The 19,805-nt window shown below is 41.4% G+C and overlaps 1 protein-coding gene across 2 annotated transcripts in view; it reads right to left on the reverse strand.

Moving 5' to 3' along the window:
* Nucleotides 1–19,383, reverse strand: part of plin6 (perilipin 6) — a 32,207-nt gene extending 12,824 nt beyond the window's left edge. Inside the window, exons 1-6 of one of the 2 annotated variants that reach the window (XM_079836942.1) lie at nucleotides 19,240–19,379; nucleotides 18,087–18,145; nucleotides 17,315–17,349; nucleotides 12,186–12,384; nucleotides 11,902–11,984; nucleotides 233–470 (exon numbers count right to left, since the gene is read on the reverse strand). In XM_079836942.1, the coding sequence (XP_079693068.1) occupies nucleotides 233–470; nucleotides 11,902–11,984; nucleotides 12,186–12,384; nucleotides 17,315–17,347 (553 nt within the window). In that variant the 5' untranslated portion in view covers nucleotides 17,348–17,349; nucleotides 18,087–18,145; nucleotides 19,240–19,379. Of the gene's footprint in view, nucleotides 1–232; nucleotides 471–11,901; nucleotides 11,985–12,185; nucleotides 12,385–17,314; nucleotides 17,350–18,086; nucleotides 18,146–19,239 lie in introns of both variants that reach the window. The other variant, XM_079836943.1, reaches the window with a different exon arrangement.
* Between the last annotated feature and the right edge of the window lie 422 nt (nucleotides 19,384–19,805).

Below are 19,805 nucleotides of genomic sequence, written 5' to 3' on the forward strand. Positions count from 1 at the left end.
TATAAATAAGTTACAGAAGTTAGTGGGAGTGTTGGCATCAAGAAATTAGACCCCTGTGCGAACTAGGACTGGCAAAACAGAAGAACAGTTGTGCCCCCTTGTGGTTAAGTCTTGTGCACACATGGAGTAAATGGTAACCTTTCCCAAGTGTTATTTCATGATTATTTCAGATAAAAATGTGTCTCCCTGTCAGTTCAGAATCTGTATTTGACTCCGTGTTACACTTTCTTACGCAGCGTGGGTGGCAGAGGTAGATAGTACGCCACTGCCGCCTCTGACTGGGTGATGAGCTCATCCAGGCCAGCGGTGATCACCCGCCCTGGTGCTGAATCTTGAGCTTCCGCCAGGAGGCGCCAGCTCAGCTCTATCAGTTCATCCCATCTGTTCACGGCTCTGTCCAGCTCATCATTTACTCGAGACTGCGCACCGTCCAGCCTCGAGAAGAAAGCGTCCTTTAGATTAGCAACCACCTGAGGGAGAGAATGCAAGAGAGCATCAAGAGAGGTAACGTTATGGGGTAACTTAGAAAAAACATCGAGATTTATATAACAGGTTCGGTTTGATAAGGGACAACACAGAAGTAAAGAAAAAACGTACTCGGTTACTTAAAGGGTTAGTTCACCCAAAAATAAAATTCTGTCATTAATTACTTACCCTCATGTCGTTCGACACCCATAAGACCTCCGTTGATCTTCGGAACAGAAATGAAGATATTTTAGTTTAAATCTGATGGCTCTGAAAGGCCTCCATTGGCACAATGGCACTTTACACTCTCAAGACCCTTAAAAGGTACTAAAGACGTCGTTACAAAGTCCATCTCACTACAGTGGTTCTAAAATAACTTTATGAATCGGCGAGAATAGTTTTTGTGCGCAAAAAAACCCTAAATAACGACTTACATAGTGATGACGATTTCAAAACAAGGCATCATGAAGCTTCGAAGCGTTATGAATCAGCGAGTCGAATCAGCGGTTTGAATCGCCAAATTTCAGCAGTTTGGCGGTTTGACACGCAATCCGAATCATGATTCGGCTCACTGATTCATAACGCTTCGAAGCTTCATGATGGTACCTTTTAAGGGTCTCTTGAGAGTGTAAAGTGCCATTGTGCCAATGGAGGCCTTTCAGAGCCATCAGATTTCAACTAAAATATCTTCATTTCTGTTCCGAAGATGAACGGAGGTCTTACGGGTGTCGAACGACATGAGGGTAAGTAATTAATGACAGAATTTTCATTTTTGGGTGAACTAACCCTTTAACGTAACCTCGGTTCCTTGAGATAAGGGAAGGAGTACTGCGTCGAAGACGCTATATGGGGTAGGTTCTCCTACTCTCGAATATACTAAAGTAATTGTAAAATCACGCAGTGCTACTGCCCAGTCAAAACAGTGTTGAGACATCTCGCACGCTATTGGCTGGCCAGTGGGAACTGCATGAACCAATGGCAGAACAGCGTAATCTGAGCGAACCAATGGGCACAAAGCCCGCTGAGCGCAAGAGCCCGTGAAAGGGGCATATAAAATACGCTGTAACTGTCAAAAACGTCAAGTTAAATCGACTGAAGCGACGATCACCCGAGTCAGCGCCATAGCACGGCCGTCTACGCAGTACTCCTTCCCTTATCTCATGGAACCGAGGTTACGTTAAGTAACCGAGTACGTTCCCTTTCGAACGGTCAGTTCGTACTGCGTCATAGACGCTATATGGGAACCTGTAAAATCCCGCTGTGCTATGATAAGCGCAGTGACATGTACTCCCTCAAGTTTGAACACTTATTCGAAAGGGCTCAAGACTTGTTACAGTTACTGACACATCATTTATATATATAATACAGTGTTTCCCCTAGGTTTACAGCTTTGGGGGGGGGGGGGGGGGGAATTTTATTCTATTTTAATAAAATAAAATAGGCCTAGTATTGTTTTTGAGCCATATAAGCTTAATAAATAAGGTTATGACTCTAAAAACTAATATCCTAACTCATATATATTTTTTATATTGTTAAAGACCATCAGTAATAAAATAAAATAAAATTATGAGCAAATGCACAAATAAATACAGCAGAACAAACATATACAAATGAAATAAACAGTTATTTTCATGTAGGTCTAAACTAGATTGTCAGGTACAAAAATAGTAATCAAATGTAAAATATCACTGCAGTCTGTATAAAATTATATGCCACTGCATATACAGATTAACCCTTATTAAAAGTTATTCAGTCAAGAGCAGTGAGTGATTTTTTGTTGTTGTCTTTTGTTATCTCAATATTTATATAGCCAATGACGATATTTTCCGGCTTTCCATGTGTGTTCACTGTTATACGGTAGGGGGCGCTGTAGCGCATTTCCTGCACGAGAACAGAATCTCCTGATCAAAACAGCCGAAGAAGAAGGAACGTGCGCTATCATAAGCAGATGCATTATGTAAAATAACGCGATCATCACCATTAAACAGCATATAAATCACAACTGCCTAATGTTATTGAATGAAATGTCAACCCAGGACGAGTTCTAGGACTGTCAAGCTTTGGGGTGTTGATGGACTCCATCTACAACATCTGTGTTTTGTTCATCGTTCGGACGTAACGTTAGTCTTTTACAAAAACGTGATTTTTTTCTGCTTTATGCTCAAAAGGTTGCTTTTTCATGAAACTTGCAACATTCAAGTGTTTATTAAAAAAAATTATATATGAAGCTGGAATAAAACAGTTGGTCTGTTCTTTCTTTTGATATATTGCATGTTTAGATATTCTGTGGACCATTAAAACTTGAAAATGACCATAAATGCTGGCGGTGACTGGCAAATTTCATGTTTACGTTCATTTAAAAGAACTAACCCACTATGTTTACGATGATACTAAACAAGACAGTCATTTTGATATAATTTTGTGTGAATATTCGCGCGCTGCGAGACGCGTGGCCGTGCGTGTGTGTGTGTGTGTGTGTGTGGTGTGTTGCTGCCCTTCGCGAGTATCAAACTGAGAGACACTTTCTCGTCTATGAGCGCTTGAATATTTAAATTGCCAAGGCTTAAAAATGTGCAAATGATCAACTTCCGTGAAGATGCAGCTCTGGGAGTGTCTTTCACGCTGGCACTGAACCAATTCTTATTGTCGACCGTAATGACAAATATTTTTTGTCATTCATTCAGGGGGGGCGGGGGGTCGTTTTGGGAGGGCGGGGCGCCCCCCCTGAACAATGGTAGGGGAAACACTGTAATATATATGTACACACGTCTTATACTACTGGGCTCATAGAGGCCGGTAACTATAAGGAATGTGTAAGCATTGAAGCATATTAAGGCCCCAAATCCCAACTTATGACGGGGACGGGATTACAAGGCCGTCTAATATTCGTTAGGCCGCCTTAGTATTTTTATACAGCGAGGACTTGAGCCTGCAGTGCAGGGACATCCAGACTGTAGAATCTGGTTAAAGTAGATGGTGAGGACCAACCTGCCGAACTACAAATGTCCCATAGAAACTCCACTAGACCACGCCCAGGAGGAGGCCATGCCTCTGGTGGAGTGAGCTTTGACACCTATGGGGCATTGGAGGCCCATAGTGTCATATGCTAACGCTATCGCGTCCACTAGCCATCTGGCTAGGTTTTGTTTGGTGACCGGAAGTCCCTTAGTTCGGTCACCAAAACTTACAAAGAGCTGCTCTGACTGTCTAAAGTGGGAGGACCGCTCAATATATGCTCTAAGCGACCTAACAGGGCCGAGCAGGTGTAACTGTCTCTCATCCTCCGAAGTGGGGAGGGCAGAGAGAGGGATTACCTGTGCTTTGAACGGTGCTGAAAGCACTTTAGGTACATAACCATGCCCTGGTTTGAGGATGACTTTAGAACCACCTGGGCCAATTCTAAACATGACGCGTTCACAGATAACGCTTGAATGTCACCGACACGCTTAACAGATGCCAGTGCTAATAGCAGGGCAGTTTTCAGCGAAAGTGGCTTTAATTCAGCCGTCTGCAATGGCTCGAAGGGAGGTCTTTTTAGTGCTCTTAGGACCAATGAAGGTCCCAGGATGGCACCGTAGGAGGTAGAGGGGGGTTAAGCCTCCTGGCTCCTTTTAATAATTTTATGACCATGTCGTGTCTGCCTACTGATTGGCCAGCTATAGGCGTAAGAGATGCGGCGATAGCTGCCGTGTAGGCTTTGAGTGTGGATGGAGTGTGTCCTGCACCCAACATCTCTTATAGAAAAACGAGAATTTGTGATATCTCGCATGACACTGGGTTATAGTTCCTGACTGAACACCAGTCAGAGAACACTGACCATTTAAGGGCATAGAGACGTCTAGTAGATGGAGCTCTAGCTTCACTGATGGTGCTCAAGACACTCACTGGGAGGTTCTCGAGCCCCCATTGAGTGGCCAAACATGTAACGGCCACAATTTTGGGGTGGGGGTGCCGGTTTGTCCCGTTCGCCTCAGAAAGGAGATCTTTCCTCAGGGGAACTGGCCATGGGGCTGCTGATAGTAACTGAATCAACTCGGGAAACCTGATGTGGGTTCGCCAGAGTAGAGCCACTAGCAGGACTGTGTGCTCGCATTCCCTGATCCTTTTTTAAATCTGGGGAAGGAGCAGTACTGGTGGAAAAGCATAAAGTATGCAGCTGGGCCATTCGTGGGCCAGCGCATCCTTGCTCCTTGAAAAATTGGGCAATGACAGTTGTCTTCGGAGGCGAAGAGGTTGACCTCTGCCCTCCCAAAAACACTCCATATCATTTGAACCGTTTAGGAGTCTGCCTTGCACATGCACTGCTTTCAGTGAATGTAATTTGCCTTTTGCCCATAGGAGGAGATGTCTGACCTGTTGGTTGAGCCATCTCGACCTGAGCCCGCCATGGCGGTTTATGTAGGAGACCACAGTCGTGTTGTCCGTGCGGACTAGAACTTGGTGACCTGAGAGACGTGGTAAAAAAGTCTCGAGGGCTAGCACTACTGCCAGCATTTCTAGGCAGTTTATGTGCAACCGTGACTCCTTGCTCGACCATAGCCGAAGGCCGGTTTCCCCCCGTACAGAGTGCCCCAAACTGAATTGGAGGCATCCGTGGTGACCACCATCCGTCTGGAAACTGTTCCCAAGTGACCACGGGGCCAGGGCTTTGACACAGCCGTGGCCCACTTTGATCCAAAGCTGGCCTGAATGCCACGCTTGGGAAGGAACCCGTGATTTCAGCCAGTACTGCTGGGGGTGCATGTGCATCGTACCCAGCGGAAGTACGGGAGAAGCTGATGCCATTAGGCCTAGCATTCTCTGAAATTTTTTAGGGGTGTGTTGGTTCCCATTTTGAATGAACATGCAAGCTGCTGTGTAGTCAGAGCGCGTTCGTCCAATAGCCACGCCCTCATTTGGGCTGAGTCTAAAATTGTTCCCAGGAAGGAGGTTCTCTGCCTGGGAAGCAATGAGCTCTAGGCTGTATTTATTCTGAGACCCAGGCATTCTAGATGGCTGAGTAGCATAGATTTGTGAGATTTTATTTCTTCCTCTGACTGGGCCAGTATGAGCCAGTCGTCGAGGTAGTTCAGAATGCGCATTCCCGCTTGTCTTAAGGGGGAGAGAGCTGCATCCATGCACTTCGTGAAAGTGCGGGGGGCCAGGGACAGGCCAAATGGCAGGACTGTGTATTGATAAGCCTTCCCGTCGAACGCGAATCTCAAAAACGGTCTGTGACGTGGGATAATTTGGATATGAAAGTAAGCATCTTTCAGATCCAATGAGAAAAACCAGTCCATCGGGCAGATTTGCGCGATGATCTGTTTTAATGTCAGCATTCTGAAGGGCCGTTTGATAGAGCCTTGTTCAGGTGTCTGAGATCTAAGATGGGCCTGAGGCCGCCATCTTTTTTGGGAACAAGGAAGTAGCGGCTGTAAAAAACCCTGACTCGCTCTGAGCTGGAGGCACCGCCTCTAACGCTTTTATTTTATTTTTTATTATCAATAGGCTCTCTACTTCGGTTTTGAGGACGTGAGTCACGTTGCTCTCCACCGAAGTGTGCGTTATGCCCGTGAAACGGGGGGTTTGCGAGCGAATTGGAGCGAGTATCCTTGTTGAATTGTTTTTATAACCCACTGTGACACACCGGGGATGGCTTTCCAAGCCTCTGCCCGATCGCACAGGGGTTTTATAGAGTCAGAAGGCGGCACGTTGTACAGGGCGCCGACTTCCGTGTGGTGCAGAAGAGAGAGAAGACTCGTTGTTTTTTTTATTTTTTTTATTTTTTTTATTGAACTCGCCTTTATGGCGGTAGAATGCAGGGGAGCATGCATTAAAGCGGACTCGTAGTTTACATTCATTGCATGAAAAACATTCAGAACAGTATTTTTCTCCCTGACCGGAACATAAACGGGCCGTGGGGAGAGAACTCGGAGTCTTTTGGAGTCTTCCTGGGTGGGACCCCACTCTTCCTGATCAACCTGTCAGGGCTGCTTTCTGTGTTCAGTTTTGGATAAGGGCCCTGTTCAGATGTCCGCCTGTTGGTTTGATGTTTGTGACACTGTGCGGACAGCACTTATGTGTAGCAGCGCACACTTGTAGTGGGCGCGCACTCTACATATAGAGCGCTCTCGGCATGAGCGATAATCTGTGAGAACAGTGCTTATGTGCAAGGTGCATATATTTTAGTAAGGTCGTTGTTAAAAACAGCGTTGACATGCAGGCGAGCAAGTTTGACAACAGGCTAGTTGACTGCAATATTTACATCTCCAGTCGCTGAACCGAGGGGATTGAGAGAATGTACAGTAAGTCTGTAGTGGTAATCCGGCCACAGCAGGACTTCTGAGTGGTTCTATAGCGCTGAATTAACAGTGCTTATATGCAGGGTTACACCCTATGTAGGGGAGACACTGCAGTCATAACAGAGGAAAGAACTTAATTGTTTATTAGGATCGCCGTTAATACAGCGTTCTGTGTACAGGCGTGCATGTTTTATAACAGGCTCGTTTACTGAGAGAAGTGGTGGAGGGCTTGGCCGCCATTCACTAAATTTCGACTCACTGAGAACCTGTGAGAGCGGGGCTCGAACCGGCAACCCTGTGTGCGAAAGTGCACCGTAACAGCAGAGGGCGCGGCAATGACGTAAGTCGCGCTCTCTACGCTGTTTTGGTGTGTAGGGCGTGCATGCTTCATAACAGGCTCGTTTACTACACTGTTGAACCTCTCCAGTCGTCTGAATAGGGGACTGAGAGAAGTGAGAGAGTGAAAAAGGCACAGGGCTTGGCCGCCATTATGCGCTAGACAGCGAGGCAGCAATGACGTAAGTCATTGAACAAATGTCGAGAGCGTGTGCTGGGAGAGAGAGACGGCGGGCGCGCTGCCGCTGTAGAAAAGCGCGAGCTGCAGTGACAACAGTCTGTAACGTAAGCCGCGCCCCCAAAATCTCCAGTAGTCTGAGAGCGAGTAATGCGGGAAGCTCCGGCATTAGTTCGCTCGTCCACTCTGGCATTCTCTGTCCGCGGCGCCCGAGTGAGAGAAGAGGAAGAGCGAGACGTTGTTAATCGTGCGGATTCGTCTTCCTCATTACCGCCGAATGAGACCAAGCCCTCGGCGTCGAGCGGAGGGAGCAGGTCCGATCGAGAGAGCGTCACAGGGGAAACGCCTCTGAGGCGACGACGAGGCGCGCGGGCACTGGGCCGAAGTGAACTCGCTAGCCTTGGTATACTCAGCCCACTGGCTCCGCCGTTCTTTCCCGCAGAGGCTCGGACGGAAAGGGGAACGGGAGAGCGCGAGGGCCGGGGTCGCGCTCTGAAAAGAGCGCTATCCGCAAACGGAGGGAGGAAATGCGCATACCCTCACAGTGAGAGCAGCCGGACCCGGCGAGAGCAGCTTCCGCGTGGGCCTTGCCCAGACAGATCACGCACCCGTCGTGGATATCCTCCTAGTGCAGGTAAGTACTGCACACACAAGCGATATGTTTTTCTCAGTATTGTACAGAAAGGATACACCGTAGTGTTTCACCAAAGAGCACAGGGGAATGGCGTGACAGCTCGCAGGATCGCTGGCGATTTGAGCGCACTGAAATACAGCAGGCCGCTGACTCTCGCAGGACGTCCGGGCTGGCTAGCTCGCTATTCCGCTGCAGGCTCGTCAATTCGCGGTGTAGTTTGAGTTTATCAGCGAGGACCGTAGATCGTCGCTGAAGGAGATTAATCTGACGTTTTTGACAGTTACAGTGTATTTTATATGCCCCTTTCGCGGGTTCTTGGGCTCAGCTTCGCGGGCTTTGTGCCCATTGGTTCGCTCAGATTACGCTGTTCTGCCATTGGTTCATGCAGTTCCCACTGGCCAGCCAATAGCGTGCGAGATGTCTCGACACTGTTTTGACTGGGCAGTAGCACTGCGTGATTTTACAATTACTTCAGTATATTCGAGAGTAGGAGAACCTACCCCATATAGCGTCTTCGACGCAGTACGAACTGATCGTTTGAAAGGGAACGTACCTAACGTTACATAACATTAGGCATTATCTTCGTAAAATAGGCAAAAAGTTCATATAATACTAAATTAAACCGTTTTCTTTTTATAGATTACGCCGTTTCAAATGGTCTCGACTTTAAGTAACGTTAACCAAAAAAGTGCGCGAAAAGTCACCTAAACTAGTAACCATAACAGTAGATCATTGAATAAACAATTAGAACTATTGCATTTATCTATGTTGATTTTCACATGTCGAATATATTTAGTTTAAAACTCCTTTAAGACTTTTGACCCTCTTAAACCCCTCTTTTATATACATAAAATAAGTATTGAACACATCACCATTTTTCTCAGTAAATATATTTCTAAAGGGGCTATTGACATTAAAATTTCACCAGATGTTTGTAACAACCCATACAATCGACACATGCAAAGAAATCAAACCATAGATGTCCATAAATTAAGTTTACAAAAGCCTTTGTTGTTAATGACAGCTTCAAGATGCCTCCTGTATGCATGCATTGCTGAGGTGTGATTTTGGCCCATTCTTCCACACAAACAGTCTTCAAATATTGAAGGTTCCGTGGGCCTCTTCTATGAACTCTTATCTTTGGTTCTTTCCATAGATTTTCAATTGGATTCAAGTCAGGTGATTGGCTGGGCCATTCTAGCAGCTTTATTTTCTTTCTCTGAAACCAATTGAGAGTTTCCTTGGCTGTGTGTTTGGGATCATTGTCTTGCTGAAATGTCCACCCTCGTTTCATCTTCATCATCCTGGTAGATGGCAGCAGATTTTTATCTGTACATTTTTCCATTCATCCTTCCGTTAATTATATGAAGTTTGCCAGTACCATATGCTGAAAAACATCCCCCACACCATGATGTTCCCACCTCCAAACTTCACTGTTGGTATGGTGTTTTTGGGGTGATGTGCAGTGCCATTGTTACACATAACTTTGTTTATGGACATCTATGGTTTGATTTCTTTACATGTGTCGATTGTATGGGTTGTTACCAACATCTGGTGAAAATTTCATGTCAAAAGCACCTTTAAAAATATATTTACTGAGAAAAATGGTGACGTGTTCAATAATTATTTGACCCGCTGTATATGAATGGGGGACACCCATTTATGACAACTCGACAGATCAAAAAATAGATCCAGTATGTGAACTTGAACACATTTTATTTTATATTATTTTACATCTGATTCATTATTTCGAAACTTCTTTCAGGAGTGTGCATTAAGTCACTCTGTAAACAAACAAACTATTTTTTTTTCAAAAAAAACTATTTTTTAAATGTCAAAATGTATATGACTGACTAGGATTATTTTATATTTATACTACAGGGCTGTTGAATGTTTGAATCTGATTGGTTGATGAACGTTGTAAGGTGTGCAATTATTTTCAGGGAAATGCACGACTAAAGTAGTTCCAGCTTCCAGGCAGATCTTGACAGCATAACAGTTCCATATCACTTCGCCAACCAATGCCAGAGTTTAATTGGCCAAATAAAAAAATCTCGCAAATTTGATTCAAATATAGCCAAAATAGCTAGTTGTCGTAAAACATGAATAGATGTCGCAGCGACAATGAGAAAGTCGCTAAATTTGCAGACAAAATCCCCAAATTGGCAACACTGGTTATAATCATGTGACAGTATCAAATCAAGTTATGCACATTGTAATACTATCTTACAATATCAGTAGACATATTCTGACAGCTCATAGTGGATTATAACCTTCTGTACAAGATCTTTAATAACTCTTTTTGAAGGGCTGCCCGATATGTCTTATTCAGTATCAGCAAGCTAAGATGTTTTGTAGAACCAAAAAAGTAGTAAAACCATCAGCATCAGCCTTAAAAACTACTCATGCACACAAACAAATAATTGTATAACAGTCGGATAACATCAGATTAGCGAAGGCCACTAATAAATGGCAAACTTGCTACAAACGTACTACAACCCCAAATCAGAAAAAGTTGGGACAGTATGGAAAACGCAAATAAATTAAAAAAAATAATAATAATAATTTTGTGCTTCAAAATGCGCCACACATTCTCTATTGGAGACAGGTCGGGACTGCAGGCAGGCCAGTCAAGTACCCGTACCCTCTTCCTCCGCTGCCAGGACTTTGTAATGTGTGCAGAATGTGGTTTTGCATTGTCTTGTTGAAATATGCATGGACGTCCCTGGAAAAGATGTCTTCTTGAAGGCAGCATATTACGCTCCAAAATCTCTATGTACTTTTCAGCATTAATGGTGCCTTCACAGAAGTGCAAGTTACCTTTGCCAAATCCACTGACACAACCCCATACCATGAAAGACCCTGGCTTTTGGACTTGTTGCTGGTAACAGTCTGGATGATCCTTTTCTTCTTTGGTCCGGGGCACACGGCGTCCTTTCCTCCCAAAAAATACCTGAAATACTGATTTATCTGACCACAGTACACGTTTCCACTGTGTGATGGTCCATCCCAGATGCCTCCGAGCCCAGAGAAGTCGACGGCGCTTCTGGACACTGTTAACATAGGGCTTCCTTTTGGCACAGTACAGTTTTAACTGGCATTTGTGGATGTAACTACGTATTGTGGTACTTGACAAAGGTTTGCCAAAGTAGTCCTGAGCCCATGTGGTGATATCGCTTATAGATGAATGACGATTCTTGATGCAGTGCCGCCTGAGGGATCGGAGATCACGGTTGTTCAGCTTAGGCTTGCGCCCTTGTCCTTTACGCTCTGAAATTCCTCCAGATTCCTTGAATCTTTTAATTATGTTATGCACTGTTGAATGTGAAACATCCAAATCTCTTCCTATCTTTCTTTGAGGAACATTGTTTTTAAACATTTCAATAATTTTCTCACGTATTTGTTGGCAAACTGGCGATCCTCGGCCCATCTTTGCTCCTTAAGGATTAGACCTTTCTTGGATGCTGCTTTTGTACAAAATCATAATTACAATCACCTGTTGACATCACCTGTTTCAAATCACATCATTATTTAACCATTTTACCTCATTACTAGCCCTAAATTGCTCCTGTCCCAACTTTTTTTTAAATGTGTTGCAGGTCTGAATGACAGGAAAGGATGCATATTTACAAATGACATGAAGTTGACCAGACAAAACATGAAATATTTTGTGTTCATATTGTCTGCAATGAAATACAAGTCAAAGTAAATTTAGAAATCACTTCTCTTTTTTTTTTTATTTGCGTTTTCCATACTGTCCCAACTTTTTCTGATTTGGGGTTGTATATTATTACGTAAGGAATAAAATTATTTAAAAGTATTTACTTTTGTTTATGTGAAAACATTCTATAATAATTTATTCTTTTAAGTTTAAATAAAATAATTATAATTTATAAAGATAATTTTGATATTTAAAAAAATATTGTTGGCTTTTACCAGAAAGTCAAGACATGGTAACAGCCATATGGAATTGGACACTCTTGTTTCTTGCACTCTCACACACTCACCTCATCTGTGGGCTGTTGGAGGATGGGGAAAAACTTCTCAAGTTGCTCCAAACCCACCAGTGCAAAACTGTTCACCGCCTCAACTGCAAAGGCCCACATACAATGAATTCATTTTTATTACTCTTAAAGATCTGTATGTTAAATAATGTTTTAGTAGTATATCTGTCTCTTTTGTCCAGTTATGTCTTTGCTATGAGCATTCGATTTCCATTGAATTTTTAGTTTTTTGTTGGTTTATGCCATTTCAGTGTTAGAGATACCATATATAAACATGCAGGACTCACTTTCTGATTCTAGGTTTTGTAGCAGAGGTGCTGCTTGTTGCAGAGCTGCTGTGGATGCACTGCGGACACCCAGCTCTGCTACACCTCCCACAAACCCGAGCAGCGGATAACGACCTTTCACACCCATGTAGACGGAAGAGGCCTGCTGCAGCACTGAGCTGACGAGAGGCAGTTTTGCCACACGCTTTAGCACATTCCCCTACAGAGGCAAGTCAGTGTCTTACTGAACATGGCAATGATGAAATAGTTAGAGAAACAGTGTAGAGTAGAGCTGTGCGGATCAGCTCTAATGTCACCTGAATCCGCTGCTAAAAATAAATCATCCACCTGCCACCCACTTGCACATATGATTTTCTCTGATTTAGATATCCACATCCGACCCACACCCAATCGTCACATTACAATTATTCAAATTCGCAGTGTTAAGTGTGATGATATGGTAACATATTACACTGAAGTAGGCTGCTTTTAAATAACATTTATTTAAAGTAAAAGTTTTTCTATGGCAAAATTGCATTTCCTTAAAGGGATAGCTCACCCAAAAATGAAAATGATACAATTTATTCACCCTCAAGCCATCCTAGGTGTATATGACATTCTTCTTTCAGACAAATACAATCACAGTTATAATAAAAAATATATTTATAAATATTTATAAAGTATATAAAATATCTAGCTTCCTCCAGACCACCTTTCGTATTCAACTTAAAGGGATAGTTCACCCTGAAATGAAATAAAGTAATCTTTTACTCACCCTGCTGTTGTTCCAATGCCCTATGTCCTTCTATCTTTTTCAGACCTCAAAAGGAGAACATTTGAAAAACGTCCTGCACGCGCTCCTCTATATAATGGCAGTGAATTGCGAGTTGCGACCAGGGTAAAATTTTACAAAAAGGATACAAAAGTATCGCGCAATGATACTGTAACGTACTGCTCTGAGACTGTCACAGGGTGTCTTGGTGTTGGTTCACGTTCATATTTCATGTTTTTAGTTCATCACTTTTACTGTCATGTTTCTAAGTTTGTCTTGTTCTTTCAGCTTCCTGGTTTTGTCATGTTTCATTGTCATGTGATTCCCATGCCCTCATGTGATTTTGTGTCTTGTCCTGTCATTGGTTCATTGTTTAATCACTGTTCACAGGTGTCACTTGTCTTGTCATTAGTCTCAGTGTATTTAGGCCTCATGTTTGCCATGTGTCCTCGTCTGTTATTGTCATTGTAACCCGTTGTCAGGCAAGTCTGTTTATGTCCTATTTTTGCTAAGTCAAGTCAAGTCAAGTCCTTGTTTTATGTTTTGATTTATGTTGAATAAAGAACTGCGCTTGGGTCTTCAACTTGCCTCATCAGTGGAATTCGTTACAGAGACAGAAGGTAGAGGATCCAAATGCAGTTTTATTTGTAAGGGGTAATCCACAATCGTAGTCAAAAACAGGCAACAGGTCATACACAGGCAAGCAGTCCAAACAGGCAAACAAGGCAGGAGAGACAGGCAAAAGGGGTAATCCACGGAACAGGCAAGTAATCCAAGACCAAGAGACAATAAACCAGGGAGAATGCTCTGAAATGCAGTATATAACACTTCGCAGTGAATGATAGCGTGAACATGGTTTATATAGGCTGGGGTAATGAGGTAATGAGACACAGGTGCAAACAATGAGTGATGACGAGTCCAGGCTAGGCATGTGCCGATATCAAATTTTTATGTTGCGATTAATTGCTGAAACTTTTATCACGGTATACAGTATTATCACGATATTGAAATAAGTTGCAAAAAAAGTGTTGTCAGGTTTAATAACTTTCTTATAACAAAAGAACCAAACATTTAAATACAATAAAGCAATACACAATGTTTAAAGTAAACAAATATTTAAAACAGATTAAGTGCAAAAGAATTATAACGAACAATAGGTAACACTTTACAATAATGTCTCACCAGTTAATCCATTAACATTAACATTAAAGGTCCCGTTTTTCGTGTTTTTTTTAAGCTTTGATTGTGTTTACAGTGTGCAATATAACATGTGTTCATGTTTCATGTGTAAAAAAACACAGTATTTTTCACACAATTTACTTATCTGTATACTGCTGTTTTCACTGTCCTCAAAACGGCTTGAAAGATTTCCCTGTTCTATGAAGTCCCTCCTTCAGAAATACGTAACGAGTTCTGATTGTGCCAGCGGTTCCCGTGTTGTGATTCGACAGCAGCTTAGTGCACGTTGCCCGGAAAGGTCACGCCTCTTACCATAATGGGGAGATGAACACACTCAAACTACAGCCCCTGAAGGCCAAACAAAGGTGATTTGACTCCGGGATGAAAATAACAGCGTCTGGACGACATGGCGACAAACGCAACCGAACGCAACACTTCCTCTTCTCCACGAGGGAGCAACAAGACCACGCCCCCTTTTTCGCGTATTCTTGTGGGCGGAGGTCAGTCAACAAACTGTTCTACTGACGTAATTAAAGGGTTAGTTCACCCAAAAATGAAAATTCTGTCATTAATTACTCACCCTCATGTCGTTGGACACCCGTAAGACCTCCGTTCATATTCGGAACACAAATGAAGATATTTTAGTTGAAAGCTGATGGCTGAGAAAGGCTTCAGATAGGCCTCCATTGGCATTCAGGACATTGACACTTCCAAGATCTATGAAAGGCACTTAAAACGCCGTTACAAAGTCCATCTCACCACAGTGGCTCTACAATAATTTTACGATGCAATGACAATAGTTTTTGTGCGCAAAAAAAAAATCTAAAAAACACCTTTATCCAACTTGTTCTCGTCTTCCGTGTATGCCTCCACGACGCATGCGCGAGAATATGACATAGCGCCGGCGTTCGGGAATCCATGAAATGCACACTTAAGCCCCATTTTGAGCACTACGCCGAGACCTAAAGCACGATCAATGTAGAATCCAACAGCTTAGACACGCGCGTCTTCCTCTCCTTGTAAACAAATCGCTTCTGGGTCATATGTCCGAACGCCGGATCTGCGTCATATTCTCGCGCATGTGTCGTGGAGGCATACACGGAAGACGAGAACAAGCTGGATAAAGGTGTTATTTTGATTTTTTTTTGCGCACAAAAACTGTTGTCGTCGCATCGTAAAATTATTGTAGAGCCACTGTGGTGAGATGGACTTTGTAACAACGTTTTAAGTGCCTTTCATGGATCTTGGAAGTGTCAATGTACTGAATGCCAATGGAGGCCTATCTGAAGCCTTTCTCAACCATCAGCTTTCAACTAATATATCTTTATTTGTGTTCCGAATATGAACGGAGGTCTGACGGGTGTCCAACGACATGAGGGTGAGTAATTAATGACAGAATTTTCATTTTTGGGTGAACTAACCCTTTAAAGCAGGATGTACAGGGATGTAGTCCAAACCGGCCGTTCGAAAGGGAACTTCTGTTAAATAAAATATCTCGCTTGGCATTGAACTTTGAGCTTTATAATTTTACAGGTATTATTTATGCTCTAACAGCAACATTACACACTAACTAAAGTTGAAAAAGTTAAAAAATGGGATCACGAAGAACAGGACCTTTAACAAAGAATGAATAGCTACATTTTTACAGAAGTTATTCTTCTTTGATAATGTAAGTTTTAAAAAGCAACTGTTAGTGTAAACTCAGGTCCATTAAATAATACAGTTACAACTTTTGATTTTAATAATGTGTTATTAAATGCTGAAATGTACATTTAACTAAGATTAATACATGCTTTAGAAGTATTTTTCATTGTCAGTTTGTTAATGAATTAACTCATTTTAAATAATGGAGCCTTATTGTAAAGTGTGTGATTGAACAACAGTCAGAACATATTCAAACAATATCTAGGGTATGTAATTTAGTCCAGATTAAAATATAAAATGTTTAAGTTTGAAAATGAATGGCCTTAAGTCTTTAAGTATTAAGTATTAGGTTATGTGATGACGAGCACGTATCGTTTTGTTTACGAGGGTTACCAGGGAAACGGCTGCATTTCTGCTGTTCTGTCAGCGCCCTCGTCAGAGAGTGAATGTGCACTTCAGCACGGCTCCTTCACTCGTTCCGACGTGCTCGGCTCATGCACGGTCTGTTTACATTAGTGCGTTCCTCTTTGACGTGTTGTTCATTTTAAACGGTTGATGGGTAAAGTATTCTTAAAATGCATTCTAAAAATCGGAATAATTCGTAATAAATAATTATTAAAAGTATTTTGAAGTGCCCACGATAACAATATTGTGCATGTTCATTATTGCGGTATATCGTTTTACCGTTTACCGGCACATGTCTAGTCCGGGCAAATGATTATGGGTAATGTAGTCTTTGATGGAATGACAGTCCGGGGAGGAGTGCCCTCTGGTGGTGATCACGGGCACTCACACTGGTAAATTGTGACAGATACAGTGAGACGCGCGCCATAAATAGAAAGTGTTCAGGAGGCATACTATAAGGTTTTGCAAGAAAGAAACCTTATTATTCAGTCAAAATACTGAGCTCAGCCGTTACTCTGTGTTTGTTCCTGGGAGTGCGTGTGAGCCGTCCGTCAGCTGCCGCTCACGCTTACTATAACTCGCACTGTTCAGGGTGAACTATCCCTTTAAGAAGAAAGTGTAATGCCTCTCGTAATTCAAAATGCTTATCCTACGTCCAATGTCAACGTTGTGTCATTTACGATTTTTTCGTAAGTAAATAACGTGTTAAATATGGATGTTTTTCTTACAAAAAATATGGTTTCGCTTCAGAAGGCCTTTATTAACCCCCTGGAGCTGTGTGGATTACTTTTAATAATGGATGGATAAACTTTTTTGGGCTTCAAATTTTGGGCTGCCATTCACTGCCATTATAATGCTTGGAAGAGCCAGGAAATTTTTTAATATAACTCCGATTGTGTTTATCAGAGAGAAGAATGTCATACACACCTAGGATAGCTTGAGGGTGAGTACATCATGGGGTAATTTTCATTTTTGGGTGAACTATCCCTTTAATAGACTAAACACAGGCTTTACTCCCTTCAAATCGATTTTTTTTTTTTTACTTGGCCTGCCCCGCATCAGCAGCGTCCGCGGATATAACCGCAATCCGTGCATAGCTAGTGCAGAGTGACAATGCAAGAAGTAGTATGGCAAATGCAAGAAAGCTCACCTCACTGTTTCTTGTTCTCGACATGTCTGCCATGTCTGTTGAGGCAGAACAGAGAACATGAAACATCCGTGTCCTATTAGAGTTTATATTATTTTTATTTCTTTTTCATTTGTACTTATGTTTTGTGGAAGATTAGAGTAGATGGGTGAATATAGATTCAAATATCAGCATATTGATACCAAACAGTAGGCATATTCTTCTGACATCTGGCAAATTCATTCAATTTCAACTACATCAATACTGATCTGTATTCATTAATTTGACCTGCCCATGCGAAGTCAGCTGATGTCACATTACAATACTAGCCTATGTTATACACACCCTCGCTGTGGAAATTTCATTAAGCGTTCAAACCAGACGGGCCAAAAATGACCTAGCATTCAAACAGTGAAATATAGAAAAAAATATTAAAAAATAATGACCAAAATATTTTTTATTTTTTATAATTTTTTGATGGATTATTCCTGCAGTGAATAATGTTGTGTGATGAAACAGTTTTAGTGGTTTAGAAGCTGGCATTTGATCACTGGTGCCCCTAAAATGTCATTTCAGGTAATGGCCCAAGCCCTCGAACCAAAACCAATGGAATCTCCAAAAACAGGCATTTTTAAAATGTTTTTGAAGTCTCCCAAACAAATCTTCCGATCAAAAGAAATCTACAGATCAAAGAAAAGTTATCTCATGGAATAAAATCCAACTGTGTCAAATCTGATCAAAGCATTCTCTCAGGCCTGTTTATAACATCAAACTTGTTGCTTTCAGATTCACTTACTGCACAGAGGGGCCACTCTTACAGATCCCAGTGTAAGTCAGCACTGAGCAAGTGCTTACCTGCAAAAATCACATTAAATTTATCTGAATTAAAAATTACATTAAAGATAATCACAACAATAAAATAATCGGCGACACTTTACAACAAGGTTGTATTAGTTAACGTACAAGTGTATTAGTATTTATCAGTTAATGCATTAGTTAACATGAACTAACCGTGAACAGCACCTATGTTCAGCATTAGTTAATCTTTGTTAACGTTAATTAATAAAAATACAACTGTTCATGGTTTGCTCATGATAGTTCACAGTGCATTAACAAATGTTAGCAAGATTTTAATAATGCATTAGTAAATGTTGAAATCAACATTAACAAAGATAAATAAATGTTTTAAAAGTGCAGTTCATTATTAGTTCATGTTAACTAATGTAGTTAACTAATATTAACTAATGAACCTTATTGTAAAGTGTTACCAAATAATCTTAAAATCAAGATCAGACTTGAATTTGAAAAAGACCAATGATCATTCTGGTAAAATCTCCAGTGTTTCAGGTCATGTTAGCCTTTCATGATCTAATAAATACAATGCTTTGGTAGCTGATCCCTGGTTAGACACCTGTCTATGCTTACAATTACAGTAAACCAATCTTCTCTCAGATACTTTTTGGATGTCAGCAATAGTTATGACAAAATACATTTAAAATGTTCCACACATTATGATTGAAAATATATATTAAAATAAAATAAATACAAATATATTATTTTGGGCCATTATGGATATGATATACAATATTTATTAAGATTACATTTTGTACCAATAAAGGATCAACTTATTGGGCCATAGTTCAGCATATATACTTCAGCAATAGTTATGACAAAATATATTTAAAATGTTCCACAAATTATGATTAAACAAATCAAAATTATATTTATGAAATACAATTGGCACATTTATTTATTAAGATAATTTTGTACACCAATAAATTCTGTCTCTTTGAGACTTCAAATACGCATTACCATCTGCTATATTTAAACTATTTCACAACAAATTAACCCATTTTTGAGAGTAGTTGTGTGACTTGTGTGAAATTGTGCGTTTTTCAAATAGACGGCAAGCGGACAGCAAAAACTGTCAAATCAGAAACAGTTCTTACCTTTAAGATGAGTGTTGAGTCCTTTGAGATGGTAAAATGTAGAAATGGTAAGATGTAGAAATAAAAATATATTTTATAGATATTTGTTACAAACCCACTAGATTTGCCCTTTCTATAAGGTCTCAGCCCTTGTCTGCAGTGTCTGAAATGAGGGTTTTGTTGGATGGTTTTGTCATTTTTCATGGTAGGTGCATGTGATGCCCCTCATTTAGGGTGTGGTCAGTCAACACATGTCGAGATGTTTCTATGGCGTTGTTTGCCAGTTTATTGGTTTACCTAACAGTGACAAAGACGGTCTTGAGTGTGTGATTTTATCAGCTCTTTGATTTACTTACTTTAATGCAGATGAAAAATAGTCTAGGATTCGTATGGGGTATCACGTTTATACCAGAATTACCTTTGCTCCCTAAAATATGTTGAAGGACAACATATATCAGTGCAAATCATTATTGTAATCAATAGACACGTTTGTATGAGTTGTATGAATGTATTAAATTAGGTTACCTAAATGTAACCTAAACTAGGTCGTCATGTATGAATACATCTATTGTTTACACAGTCTAGTC

This window comes from Gobio gobio (assembly GCF_949357685.1).
Source record: "Gobio gobio genome assembly, chromosome: 15".
Taxonomy (NCBI): domain Eukaryota; kingdom Metazoa; phylum Chordata; class Actinopteri; order Cypriniformes; family Gobionidae; genus Gobio; species Gobio gobio.